The 15,730-nt window shown below is 33.2% G+C and overlaps 1 protein-coding gene across 1 annotated transcript; it reads right to left on the bottom strand.

The window, feature by feature from the left end:
• Positions 1-1,235: 1,235 nt before the first annotated feature.
• LOC129301536 (uncharacterized) lies at positions 1,236-10,391 on the bottom strand. The gene is made up of 6 exons (XM_054940093.1): positions 9,825-10,391; positions 3,848-3,942; positions 3,643-3,759; positions 2,721-3,527; positions 2,333-2,549; positions 1,236-2,000 (listed from the first exon to the last, which is right to left on the bottom strand). The coding sequence occupies exons 1-6, from the start codon at positions 10,117-10,119 to the stop codon at positions 1,546-1,548; spliced, it is 1,986 nt and encodes a 661-aa protein (XP_054796068.1). The 5' UTR covers positions 10,120-10,391; the 3' UTR covers positions 1,236-1,545.
• Positions 10,392-15,730: the final 5,339 nt, after the last annotated feature.

Raw genomic sequence — 15,730 nt, 5'->3', positions numbered from 1 at the left:
CCCGTCGGTGCACTTTTGGCAATGTCCAAATTGTCTTCTTTAATGCTTGAATGTGATGATAATTGTTTCCATGCTTTTGTTATTTACTTTGTATATTTTAAATTATCGTTTGAGTTTAAATATCTTTTCAAAAAAGATTTTTTGAGATCCCAACTTGTAAACTTATTATATTAAACCCTTATATTATAATAACTACATATAAGGAATTACTTAGTCCTAATTTCATAATTGTATTGTGTGCTGTGTTTTGATTATGTTAAGATGGACATTATATAAAGCAAGCAATTTTAGCGAGGTTAGATATATTTGGATCGAGCTTAAAATACTTGAACATATAAAAAGTCTATACAACCAAGTTTCACTCTAACACCTTGGGTTTTTGAACTTATTTAGTCTCACTCAAATATTCAAAATGTTAAATATTATTTTGTTTCCTTTGTTCTTCTCTTGGACAATTTCACTTTCTATCTTAAAAAATTGAAAATTTTCAAGCAAAATAATACTACAACATATATTTTTATTTCTATCCTTATTAAAGTGATACCAAACATTGAAAGATTAAAAATGAAAGCATATGAGCTAACCTCTTGTATCCATTTTTCCATAATATTTTTCAAAATGTCAAAACAAACATTATTAGAATATTAAAATTTTATTTATGGGCGCGAAGTATGCGAACAATGAGTCCAAGAGGGAGTTTATGAGCGCTAAATGAAAATTAATTTTATTTTGTTAGTAATAAAAAATTAGATATTCGGGCTTTTCTTATATTTTTCAAACTTATTTAAATAAAAAAATTTTATAAACTGTCAAGCCTAATCTTAAAATTTTTTAAATTTATTTAAATTAGTCTGTCAGACTTAATTCAAATTAGAGTGTTTGAATATATCTTATCTGCAGTGAAATATAAAAAAAATTCACTCTTTATGAAACAGTGATTTTAACTGAGCCATGAAACCCACAATTGCTTTTTTAAAAAAAAAAAAAAATTCAATCGTTTCTATCTTATTTTGACAATATTTTTCCAATTTTTTCAATCTCTTTGCATCGGACAAGGCATTTTCTAATTTTTACAAAACCATAACTTCACCTCATTTTCAATCATGCTTTTCAATTAATTTTAAACTAAATTTTATTAATCAATTTTATAAATCAATAATATCACTTAACTTAATCAAATATATTCAAAATTAACAATATTAATCAATTTTTTATAATCAATATTACCCAACAAATATCTAAACACACCTGAAATTTGATTCTTATAATTATGACTTCAAGTACTAAATTACATTGAGTTAAAATTTAAGCATCAAGTTACAATTAGATTAAACTATAATAACTAAGTTATACCTAGTTAAAATTTAAAAATTGAGTTACAATTAAGTTAAAAGTATATGCACCAAATAATTAATCTTCCCAAATTCTATATGTACAGGATGTGGTTCGGTCCCACCACATTCAAGTATTGCGTTAGGAACGATAGTCTTTATTTAGAATTACCATCTATTCATGCAACTTCTATTGCTTCTGCCCCATCAAGTTTTAGTTTTGCAGACTCAAAATTTGCTCCACCTTCAGTTTGTCCTCACTGGCTTGATCGCTGTCATTCGTATCATCTTTGTCAGTGACATCAAAACTGGCATCAGGAGAGTAATTATCTTGGTCTTCATGAATGACGTCGAGAGGCTTTCCCAACGTGACCACCACCCTATTTTCCTGGTCATCCGATGCACTGAAGCCAGATAATCGAGACTCATCCTTGTCTAGGACCTCAGTTTTGGGAATGGACAACAATTTAGTCTCCGTCGTTGTTGAAAAATCAGATAAAGATCCATCTGCCACGGCGGACTGAAGTAACGGCTGGATGCTGGAAGCAACATTTGAAGATAAGAAGCTACAAATGTCAGGCTTCCCCGTTAAATCAACCCACCTGTCACCAACCCAGTCTCGGGAAATCCTGATATTCTTCTTCTCAAGCACAAGGAACTTCCCTTCACCTGAAGAGATGACAATTTGTAATTAACACAAACATTTGATTCACTGATTCTTGTAAGGTATTAAAAACTAAATCAATCATTGAACCAATCAAAACAGTAGTTCAAGAGTTAATAGTTCAAACTATAATCAAACCATGATCAAACCGACTATAAATAAAACATTTCATTAAATAGGCCATACAATAGTCTAACAGTTTACCGGTTTAACTGGGCAAGTTGACCCAGATTTTTATACTATTGACATAACTCAGATTGCAATTTGATGAACCAGGAAAAAAAAAAGGTACAAAACAACAAGAAAACAGAGTATTATATTCATGTTACAGCCTTACCAGGGGAATAAACCTGCAGCGTATCAACTCCACAAACATTGACTGCAGTAATGACCCCTTCCCACCAACCGTCACCCAACCAAGCATCAACTGGGATCCCAATCTCAAAAGTACGGTCTGCAGTATCTTCAGGAGGATGTGGCCGTACTGTAAAGCGGCCCGTACATCGAATACCCAATTTATCAGGAGATGCCACTCTATATGCAGGGATCCATTCCTTCAAATTTTTTCAAATTCAGGAAATAATTTATATTATTATGAGACAATTGGAATGCTAAAGCCAAAAGTTATATCTATCGTTTTTTCTACATCCTAACAGAGAAAACCAACAGGTTAGCAAGTCATACCCCCATAGGTACACATACAAACAGGGAAACATAAATCATACCTCCAGCTTTCCCTTTCCATCTACATCCAGTATATCCTCATACTGGACCTTCAGCTTCTTTTGGGATGTATGTAACATTTTACACCTAAACCAGCACCCTCTTATGCCACTATCTTGACACAAAATCTCTATCCTATCATCATCCTTGAAAGACGGATGACTCTTGGGCTTAGGACCGATAACTTTAATACCCATTGTTTTTCTTGACAGTTTTAATTTTAGCATTGGGAACACTGGCTCACATTCTGTTATCTGATTCTTCCGGGCAGCGTTTTGAAGAGTAGAAGAAACCTTTCCAAGTATTTGGTACCCTTTAGAACTTCTATTCCTCTTACTGCTAGGCCTTGAAGGATCTTCTTCATCTTCTCTGTGCAATTTTGGATGCTTCACCTTTCTCTTAGAAAGGATAGGGCTACTCAAACAAGAAAGCACGGACTGGTTACAATACCCACGCAACTTAGAGAGAGAGAAAGGCTTAAGCTTATTGTTTTTAAACTGCCTTGAGCATACATGGACATCAGCTGAAGAGGCTTGTGATGCAGCAAGCAAGCATTTCTCATAATGCTTAGGACTCAAAACAATTGCAGGACCATTGACGCAATCAGCACTAACCACTTGAACATGAGATGTGATAAAAACTTCTCCAGGTTGCAGATTCAGCTGTGGCATAACCTGCTTAACTTCCTGACCATGGTGAAACCACCTTACTTTGACCTTTTTCTGCCCCTTCTTATCCTCATACATGTCTTCTATGTAACCAAGATACTGAATTTCTTCTTCAGCCATGATATATACAAATGAATGAACCTAAATATTGGAAGAAAGAAATCCTAAGAATCAGAAATTTTCAAACAATAGAAAGTCAAAGATGAAAAGAATCAGGACAAAGATTGAGGTGCAATAACAAATACAATTTTCTTACATAAATAGTTGTCCCGTTCCTACAAAATCCTGAGTAGTGCTTAAGCTGCTTAGCACAAAACCAAGAAGTGCCTGACCATTCAATGTCGGAACTTTGAATTTTCAACTTCCTAGAAACCTGCAGTGCAGGGAAGGGTGTGAGGCCTGAGGTAGAGATTAGTCATAAAAGAATGCTAGGGTAAGTAGCGTAGTCTAGATATATATACCATCTTGTAAGATGAATACGTTTTATTAGCACTGGTTCCAGTTGTTAATGCTTCAAGAGAATTTACAGCTTGTGCCGAATCATTCATCAGTGCATCTGTCAAAGAGATTTTAAGCATAGTTATTAATAGCACCCAGCACACTTGTATAGGAAGAGCTCCAAAATGCTATAGCATGTCGTTCACAGTGTTGCATAAGAAATGTGAAAATGAAGCACAGAATTATGATAGAGCAGGTGGCTTTTACCAGCAGCACATGTAACTGACTCTCTTTCGTTTGTATTCCAATAAAATAAATGTAGCAAGAACTTTAAAGTTTAAAGACATACAAATATATAATTTATAATGACTAACATATACGGAAAACCAACCTCACATTAAAGAATATCTCATAAGCAAACAATCATTGATAAATCACAATATCAAGTACTTCAATCATAAATATATAAATGTTAGGCAAAACTTCAAAAGTCTGTGCTTAAATCTAAAATAACTAAATCGATCATTCTTGATCAGACATAACCTCATCCTCCTACAGTCCTACCTATCCAAAATGGAAAAAAAAGAAGGGGGGAGGGGGAGCAACATCATGCCAATGATCATCATCAAGCAAATCCTCAATTTCCTGTTCATCTTCTCAGGGTTCCATTTTCTCATCAACCATATCAAAAGCACAATAGGGGATGCCATTGCCCACATCTCATGATCTTGAATTAGAAATAGGAGACATAACCAAAATGATCAAATGATAAAAGGAAAAATCATTTAAGTATAGAAGTCTAACTTTTTATCAAAAGAGCCTTAAGAATCTTATTTGAAAGAATACCTACATTCAGATAAGGACATCCAATATTCCAATTGCAAGGAAGATAATTTAAATATATTGTGGTTATCGAAATTAATAATCATAGTCATTGGCAGCTGGTGTTGTCAGTTAAATAAAATCTTTTAAGCCCTTTATAATAATTAATTTACACTGTAAGTTTTTTATTCATTATTCGAACGGGAAAAATGATAACAATATAAGGATGTTGGTCAGCTAAAATCACACAACCAGATCCCATGATTCTACCCAATAAAAACAGAGAATAAAACTACATAAAGAGATTTGTTCAATCCCATAAAATTAGGGATAAGATAAGATATAGAAGAGAATCTGACTAGCAAGAAGAATGGGGCCATAGTGTTAGGCTGAGATTGTTTCTTCAATACATTTTACAGCCACCCTACTGGGGAAACTCTGGGCAATAACATATATTTTAACTATTCATTTAATTGTTGATTGACAGGCCTGCAAGGCATTCCAAAAGGTACATCTAAAATCATGGCCAAATTATGTGCTATATCTGAATCAGGAAAAAAGAATATTAGATAAAGATGGCCAACAATGCTCCAACTTCAGAAATTTAATCATTGAATGTGACAAATCTTCTGGAATTTTTACTTCTCCAGAAATCATAAGAAGTTTTTATGATCTTACTCTATTGCTGGAAACGCTTAGCTTGTTCTATGCTTTTCGTTTGCCTGACAGAGGCACTTGAAGATTGGATTCTTCAGGTGCCTATAGTTCTTCCTTATTCTTTTCAATTTATTTCTTGAAAGTTGAAACCAATCCGCAAAATGTGTTTCTTAGTAAAAAAATCTTGAAGGTCATATCAACAAAAGGAAAGGATTTGTCTAGAAAGCTGTAGCACTAAAAAGAATTTACACAAACGATCTTACTTCAGACTTGCAGGAATAATACAGCTTTACAAGCATAAGTTGTGGTGAGTTTTAAACGTACAGAGATGTTAGTCATCTGTTTCCGAATTGAGAAGTGGCTGTCAGATTTTGAATGGATAGATTTAGCATTATGAGTTGTATTTGTTCACCTTATCTACAGGTTTTATAGCTAAGACTTGGTTTTGAGAGGAGAAAAGGCAAAACGGACATGGCAATGTACAGTTTTTGGCATGACTGTAGTGTCTTTGGGGAGAATGGATTGTGAGAATTTTAAATCAGAAGTTTCTTCCATCAGAACTTTTATATCCTCAATGCAAAATCCAGCGATCGGGTTTTCTAAGGGTCTCCCATGAGGATTAACAAAGGGACTGACTGGAACTAGAGTGTTTGGTATCTTTTGTTTCCCATTGTTTTGCTCCTCTTAACTAAATTTATTTTGAACAGAGAAGCAAGGTGACAGAAGTTATCATAAAGCTAAAACTATTATGTCTCCAAAGCCCAGTCCTTTCAAACAGGCTGATGTCACATTAAACGTAATCACCATACTATGATTAAAGTAATCAGAAGCGTCTAGTGATAAGGGAACCTCAGTGCTATGAAGGATGTACATACTGCACTGAATTATTAAAACAAAGCATACAGAATATTACTTACACCAAATAGATTTAAAATAATCAAGCATAACAACAATATAAAAATGAAACATCTAATGTGTATTGAAATGCAAAGCACAATCAAAACATGAATCATGTCAACCTAAAAGGCCAACAGATCTGTCTGAATTAACCACAGAAAACAATACCAAACACTTAAAACATAAATTCAATATTCTTGGTTCTAAACATTCAGAAATCCAATAACAACAACAACAAGCCTTTATCCCACTAGGTGGGGTCGGCTACATGGATTGCAAGACGCCATTGTGTTCTATCATTTATTAAGCTTTTAGAAATATTATTAATTAAGAGATCACGTTCAACAACTTCCAAGAGTGTTCTCTTAGGCCTTCCTCTACCTCTCTTAATCGGACTCAAAGTTATATGTTCCACTCTTCTCACTGGTGCCTCCCTTGGTCTTCTTTGTACATGCCCAAACCATCTCAACCGATTTTCTACCATTTTTTCCTCAATAGGTGCCACCCTCACTTTTTCACGTATGTGCTCATTTTGAATTTTATCTTTACGTGTATGTCCGCACATCCATCGTAACATTCTCATCTCTGCTACTCCAACTTTATGCTCTTGCTGTCCCGTTAGAGCCCAGCATTCACTACTATATAACATTGCCGGTCTGATAGCAGTACGATAAAACTTTCCTTTAAGTTTATTAGGCACCTTACGGTCACAAATAACTCCTTTAGCTTTTCTCCAATTAAACCACCCAGCTTGAATTCTATGTGAAATATCTCCACTGATTTCGCCATCATTTTGAATAATGGCTCCCAAATATCTAAACTTTTCCACTTGAGGTATGATTTGATCTCCCAATTTCACTTCCAAATTATTTTCGAATAGTCCTTTACCAAATTTACAATATAAATATTCCGTCTTACTTCTACTCAGACGAAAACCTTTCGACTCCAATGTCCTCCTCCATAACTCAAGTTTGCAATTAACCTCTTCTCTTGTCTCTGCTATAAAAACTATATCATCCGCGAAGAGCATACATTTCGGGATTTCCTCTTGAATATGTTCCGTCAAAACATTTAAAATCAAGTTGAACAAATAAGGACTCAGAGATGATCCCTGATGTAGTCCAATCTTTATAGGAAAATTCTTTGTTTGACCACTAGGCGTTCTTATACTAGTTTTTACCCCCTCATACATATCTTGTATGGCTTTAATATAAGCAATCCGTACTCCCTTTTTTTCCAACGCTTTCCAAAGCACTTCTCTTGGTATACGGTCATAAGCTTTTTCCAAATCAATAAAAACCATGTGTAGATCTTTATCTTTACAACGATACTTTTCCATTAATCCCCTTAGTAGATAAATTGCCTCTGTAGTTGATCTACCTGGCATAAAACCAAATTGATTCTCAGAAATACTTGTCTCCAATCTCAACCTGTGCTCAATTACTTTCTCCCACAATTTCATTGTGTGGCTCATGAGTTTAATCCCTCTATAGTTAGTACAATTCTGAATATCTCCTTTTTTTATAAATAGGAATTAATGTACTTCTCCTCCACTCATCAGGCATTTTCTTGGACCGTAAAATCACATTAAATAACTTAGTTAACCATCTCACCCCTTCTTCACCTAAACATTTCCACGCTTCGATAGATATACAATCAGGTCCGTTAGCTCTACCATTTGCCATTTTCTTAAGAGCTTCCTTTACCTCCTTATCACGTATTTTTCGATAGAATAACAAATTTTGTTCTCCTTCACCAGTTACTAAATCCTCCAAGTTACTAGATGAATCCTCTCCATCATTGAAAAGTTTAGAAAAATAAGTCTCCCATCTATTTTTAATTTCATCATCTGTAACTAAAATTCTTCCCTCTTCATCCTTAATACACCTTACCTGTTCTAGATCTCTTGATTTTCTTTCCCTACTCTTGGCAATCTTATAAATATTTTGCTCTCCTCCTTCGTCTCAAGGTTCTTATAAAATTCTTCAAAAGCTTTGGAACGAGCTTCACCCACAGCTCTCTTAGTTTCCTTCTTAGCCATACGGTACCTCTCCCAATTTTCCTCATTGTTACACAAATGTATGGCTTTAAAACAGTTCTTCTTATACTTGATTTTGTCCTGTACACTATTATTCCACCACCAAGACTCCTTATCTCTCGGACCAGAACCTTTCGATTCTCCCAAAACTACTTTTGCAACCTCCAGTATCTTTTTAGCCATATCCTCCCATATGATGTTAGCACTTCCCTGAGAATCCCAAATTCCTTTATCCAAAAGATTTCGCTTGAAAATATCTTGCTTCTCACCTTTTAATTGCCACCACCTAATCTTTTCGCTTGAAAACATTCAGAAATCCAATAATAAGAAGAAAAAAAGTTGGCTTGTGAATAAAATATCAAACAGATCATATGGATATTGGCCAGTCATCTGCCACATGAAACAGGGTTTGCTGATAACAAAATAATTGGGCTAGGGTCAGACAAGACAAAACACGGGAAAAAAAAAGGAGAAAATAGAAAGAAGTACATAACTAGGAGCTACCAGTAATATCAAGGCAACCAGAAACGTTCTACATAGAGTCAATAAATGCTGATGTTTATGTTAGAAAGAGTCAAAAACAAGGTAAGTAGGTCTGCATCAAACCCTTCCAAGAATGTAAATGCAACTACCACTTCAAAATATAGCATACACAGCTGGCAATACACATGCATTGAAACAGTGCATGCAGGACTGCAATCTCAAAACATATCACTAAAATCTCTTGTAATGGTTTCCTTGGAATAGTTAACTATGCTCCGCAAAAAGTTTAAAAAGAAAAAATCTTATAACTTGATTAAAGATGTTTTAACAAAAAGGAATATAGGGCAGCAACCAAGAGTCCAAGGCAACAATTGATGATTATACTCATATTCAGTCATCTGTAAAGAATTTAGCAGCTAAAAATTGCTCATAGGGTGATTAAGATACGTTATTCAAACATAATCATATAAATTTGATATTCAATTAAATGGCCATTCCACTGACCGCAACACTCTAAATTCATAAATAAAGTATTAGTTATGTCACTACCTTAAAAAAAAATAAAACATTATTATTATCAACATTTGAAGTTAACCAATTCAGTCAAAGGAAACCATCACAAAGTTCTGTAGATTTTATTCTGTCATTCAGATCAATCAATAATTCAAAGGCCAAACGAACTAAAAGCAGGCAGATTTGACCAAGTTTCTTAAAGGAACCCCGTATCTCAAATATCTGGTGGATACTGTGCAACTTTGAGCTATGTAAATCATGAAATGACATTGAAAAAAAATATTCTATAAGCAAAAAAAAAAAAAAGGTCATAAATCAATTATCAAAGCAGGTAGATTTGACCTAGTTTCTTAAAGGCAGCTCCTATCAAGCTGATTAGATAATGCAAAGATTGAATTGCTACGTCATTGAAAGAACTAAGACCATGATACCTAAATCATGGGTCAATCTGCTTGAAACAATTCTGGAATGCCTTCACAAACTATTCCAATTATGCATAGAATTCCAGGAGACATAACTACAAATTATGCATTCGTCATTCAGATTTTGTAATAAAACAATAAAAACTTGAAATATATCAGAATGCATACCCAAATCATCCATATGTTGATGTCTATTCCTCGATACCAAACATGTCAGCCAGTCTACCACCTCTCTTCTAGCCCGCCATTTACACCCAGAAATGATATCTCTGGATCCATAAGCCTGCAAAAATTCGTCTGACACAACATACATCATATGCCTTATACTCCTCTCGGTGCCCACTACAGCAAGCACTGAATTCCCTGATGCATCCCTTAAGTAGAAGTGAGTTACACGATTCCCACGCTCCTGGCATATAATTTGTTCTTCCCACTCCACAAAAACAGGATTACCCATGGTCATTCTGAGCAGAGACCCCTTTTATCTTTATCACATCCAAAGAAAAACACCCCAATTTAGGGGATGATCGGTTGCTTCTCAGTGACCCAATTGGTTAGCAGACCAATAAAACATTAAAGATATAGCTACATTCTCTTAAACTGAACGCAAGGAAGATGAGAGTGAACTACATGAAAAACAGAATTCAGAGACCCTCAAAGAATCAGAAGAGAGTACAGCCACCAAAGATGGAGAATGAAGCCCTAAATCGTCAAGAAAGAGAATAGGATCCAAAAGCCGAAACTCAAGTCAACACAATGAACTAAATACAACACGGCTCCAAACGAGGGAAAACCTGAAGATAAGGAATTTGTCCTACTACGCGACCAGAAACGGCGTAACATTCATTTTATTAAACGAAACAGAAATCTACGACGCAGGGAATGAGGCATCCATCAATGATAGAGACAACCAACATGATAAATGAAACATGAAACCACTATTTTTGAACCAAGAGTTCAAAATATAACGAAGATTGAAGCTTATCTTTAATGCGCATTGAAAACCTTCACGAAGGAGCGGTAATGGCCATGAATCGCAGAAAAAATTTGCAGTGAATGGAAGGGCTGAAGACGCTGAAGAGGCTAATCGAGCGAGGGACTGAGGGTTACTGAAAGAGCTTGGAGAAAAAGTGGGAGGAGCAAAAAGGGAATTTTGAAAAATATTGGGAGCGGATATTGCGGTACTGCACCCTCCAGCATGGATGTCTCGTTCTGCAACGTGGCGCGTATCTTGTGATTGAATTACCAATTTGACCCCTCTGTTGATTAACTCCTTTTCATGGAAACCATGAGCTCTTCTTCACAATCATAATGATGAACTATGACTCTGAGAGGTTTCCTTAGTGAAAAGTAAATGAAAAAAAAAACACATGAAAGTCCTATCTAACTAAATGAATTACTAATTATTAATAGGATTTTTAAAATTGAATTATTACTAATTACTAATAGGTCCAAAAAAAGCATAAAAATAATTTAAAATTTTTTTAAAATTACTTAAATGTTGTTTAACCTTGTTAACTATATCAACTTGAACTTTTTTATACTATTATTGAACGATTGCTAGTTGATCATATTGGACCATTGCCTTTAAAAAGGTAGTTAGAGCTTAACGGGTATGAATTGTGTAATTTGTCATTTTGCCTAATTGGCTAGGATTTAGAAGAATGCTTCTGAATCATGACCCAAAAAAAAAAATTAATGCTCTAAAAGGAATTCAAGGTAAGTGAAGGAAAAAGAGAGAAATTCTAATAATTAAGGAATTTATAAAAAATTTACCAATATATCTAGTTATTATATATAATTTATTGGGTAGTTGTAAGCGAGAACATAGAAAATAATCTAGTAAAGTATAGATATGCCTAAAACTTCAAAGGAAAATTAAGGAAAGAGAAAGTCAAATGAGCTAGGCAGGGATGAAATTGTAAAACTATTGGTCGGCAAATGAAAAAAAAAAAAAAAGAAATTGTAAAACTTCTGAATTTTAACCAATGACACTTGAAGTTATCAAGGGAAGAAGAACTTTAATCATAATAAAATCATGTAAATTATATTGCGAAAATATCAAATTAACATTTCAAGGAAGACAAGTACAAAATTGTGTTAGATTTCAAGCAATGAATAAATCAATTGAAAGTTGAATGTCAACGAAGGTTAAAGTCATTAAAATTGTGAATTTAAATAAATTTGTGATAGAAATATAAACTTAAAACATAAATTGAAATCGTAAACTTATAAGATTTTATCTTTATTAATAAATATTCTTTAAAAATATATGATTAAAAAATTATAATATAAAATATGATCATATATTTTAAGTATATAAATCAATGAAATTAAATCTATCTATATTTATAGATTATTATGTTCAATGTTAAAATTTTAAAATATGACAACTTATTTTTGATATATTTTTTATTTTGTTATTAATATCAAGTTTTGGTTTTTTTAGTTTTATTTTTGATTGAATCAAATCCCACCACTTTTATAAATTAAATTCTATATAGTATATATCTATCTTACTCAACAAGTTTGTAAACGGATTGACATGATTTATAAGTTAAAAATATATGAACAATAAACTAAGAGTGTCAACTCGTGAATTTAATCAAATTTTATTTAATCTAAATTTATAAGTGAATTAACACGAGTTTATAATTAAAAATATAAAAATGATAAAATTATAAAATCAACTTAAAAATTTGACAATAATAACAAGGTCATTACATTACTATAAAATATGCATATGAGTGTGTTCCATATCACAGCGCTTATGCTGATGAAAGTGCTATGATAAATATAGGCAAAAGTGTTTTTGGAATGTTTATTATAGGAGATGCTTTGAAAATATATACCTATGGGAGTGCTTTCTCGTAGGTATTTTTAACAGAATAAAAACAAAATGAAACTGTTTACAAAAGTGTGTGCCAAATGAGTGCTCTTATAAATTTAAAAAAAAAAAAATCTAAGCCTTCCAGAGTGCTTCCTATTAAGCATTCCGATAGGTTAAGGATCTAAGAATTAGTTTTAGTACTCAAAGGCATAAAATTTTGACTAGTTCCCACTTGTGCTTCAAGAGAAAAAAATTAAATTAAATATCACATCTAAGTGAAAATTTGCCAAGTTGGGATGTTAAGTGATTACATACATGCTATTTATATATACTTAGAAAATAAGCACCATTTTTCATTGATATAGTCATGCTAATCTTAATTCCTTCTCAGTCTCAAAGTCAGAATTGAGGCCATTCTTCCTCCTATACTCTTAAATGTAATAGTCGGTCAAGTATAACGCAAATACATAAATACATACATACAGGGAAACAAAGCATGATTTTCTCTCCCCCATTAACTTCCATTAACTTTTTTTAAATAACATTGAAAAAACATTACACAAATAAGGTGAACACAACAGCACAAGCTACAACTTATACGAGATTTATTGCATCTAAATTGAGTGAAGAATGGATCATTGGATTAGTAAATTCTGAATTTACTATAATATAACTCATGTTATGTATTTCATAACAAGTTTAATGATTATTCATTTTAGACAATTAATTTTTTATTCATTTTCTCATCTTTAACATTATATATTTAATTTACCTTTATTGTTTTTCCTTTCCTTATCACTAATAATAATTAATTAATTGTCATGTGACTGGAGGTAAGCCCATGATAAAATTCTTGGGGCATAACTTAGGGAAAAAAAATGTGGCCAAGAAATCCCATATATATATATATATATATATAAGAAAAAGCCACTCATTGATATTTTCTTCGTTTTTAGCCTCACTAAATTGTTCTTGAAAAATTGGTTGTTTTGGTGTAGTACTACTTTCTCCAACACTATTTGCTTGTGTGAAATATTAATTTGAAAGAACAAGGATTTAATCAATTAGATAAATTTTACATGGAGAGACTACAAAAATTTAAAGAACGATGACTAATTCAAAACTTTTTATAAACTACACACGTGGGCTTGCTGAAGATACATGGGTTCCATTCTAGCAATTACATAAAAGTGATTGGTTCTGTTATAATAGATTATGGAGGAGGAAACTTACCGAGATGATGTTTCAGATGAAATGATGTATGTGAAAATAGAGTTATACGGCCGAACTCATTTGTTAGTTCTCATAGTAAATACACTCGCATAGGGAGAAAGAGAATAGAGAGATAGAGGAAGTAGAAAGGGTGATTGCAAACTTACCTTCAGGTCCAAAATGAGAAGCCTGCCTCCTAATAAGTAGTATGCATAATGCATATGATGGGAAATGTGTGAGATGTGTTATCTAACCATTCCCTCCCTAATTCAAAATTAAAAAGGAGGAAACTACACTTGAGGAATTGAGAGAATCACACATTAAGACCTAACATTTCTCATAATTCTGACAACATCATCCCGTTCCTTAATTGGGCTTATATTTAGGCTTGATCCACTAAGGGTGAATAAAACCAACATGTTGGAACCTCAAATGTAAGAGTTCTATCATGGCTTTTCTTCTTAGAACTTTGTGTTTGCAATATTAAAGTTTGGACATTGTGAAAACATCATAATGATTGTATATTCAACAATGTTGTTTCCAACCCACTCAATATGGTCAAGCAGATCATTAGCCATGCAAGTTTAGTACATAAAAATTTCACATTGAGTGACTCTTCTGGTTTATTGGAGACTCAAGTAGAAGCAAGGTGGGAACATCCACCTCATAGATAGTTGAACCTAAATGTGGATGGCTTCATGCAAGGTCAACTGGTAGTGCAAGATGTAAGGGCTCTTTTGAAATGAGGAAAGGATGTGGATTGTTGGCTTTATCTATGACTTAAGGCACCTTAGAGGCTAAATTGTGGGGTGTTTATCATGGTCTTAGGATTGAGAAAGATCTAAATTTTAAAATACTGATTGTGGAGAGTGACACAACCACCATTTGTCAACATTTACTGTCCTCCCTTGACTTCAGCAAATATGATTTTTAGCATCTCAAGCATGGTGTTAAGTTTCTAGATAGTGATGGTGATATTGATGTGTAGTTGAGCACGTGTTTTAAAAAAGGCAATGTTTCTATTGATTGGCTTGTTAAGAAGAGTGTGAACTAATAAGTTATTATTGTATTATTATAGAGATGCCTCTTAATGAGATTGTTTTTCTATTTTATTGAGATTTTATGGGGGATTCTGTTCCTTATCTTATGTAATAGTGAACAATATTGTTTGGACTTAGCCCTATTTTCTACCAAAAAATTAGAGATTAATTTTCTTTATTATAAATTGAAAATAATTGTCCTATTCATAAATCTAAACAATACATGCATGCATGCTACTTTATTTTAAATTCTCTTCCATCAATTAAGTTTCATTTTTGCTACCTATCTATTTGTCACTAGGTTATAAGTTTAATAGATAAGAGAATGATATAAATTGATGAAGACATAACAACACATCATTTCCAAAAGGGTTGTTTTATTAATTAATAACTAAGTATTATAATATTTCAACCTCAGTTATTAAAATATTACAACATTCCCTTTGCTTTCATTTCATTCTCAAAAGTCAATCAGATGGCATAAGGTAACCAATAATGAGGATTAAGGAACATTGTAATTAGGCGGAAAATATGGTGGAGGCAAGGGCAAATCCTTAACAATGCCACAAAGTAAAGTTGTGTTTTGAAGGTTGTATTCATCTCTGAGAGATCGTTCTGGGGATAAAACGCTAACGTACAATTGTTGGCCCAAGTAGCGATTCTCAGCTAACTCCGACCTCAAGTTCCACATTCCACAATTATCGAATGTCAGCATTATGGCTGCCCAAGAATTTGGGAACACTTGGACGGTGTGCCTACTCACAGCATCTAGAAGGTTATAGTTCTCCTTTTCTCTGGGGCCCATCTTCCTGGCTCATTTCTACATCAACACACAAACAAATTAGTGTATATGTATATATGTAAATATATCTATATCATATATATACACACATAATGGATGTATGAATTTATGCGAAGGGAAATAAAAGAATATCTACTAACGCAACAGCGAAGAAGGAATATCCATCCAAGTTATATGATTGCATGCTTTT

The sequence above is a fragment of the Prosopis cineraria genome, unplaced genomic scaffold (assembly GCF_029017545.1).
Source record: "Prosopis cineraria cultivar Desert tree isolate PC_DT_omini unplaced genomic scaffold, ASM2901754v1 PC2183, whole genome shotgun sequence".
Taxonomy (NCBI): Eukaryota; Viridiplantae; Streptophyta; class Magnoliopsida; order Fabales; family Fabaceae; genus Prosopis; species Prosopis cineraria.
The sequence above is the reverse complement of the archived record's forward strand: the minus strand, read 5'-3'. Positions and strand labels throughout refer to the sequence as shown.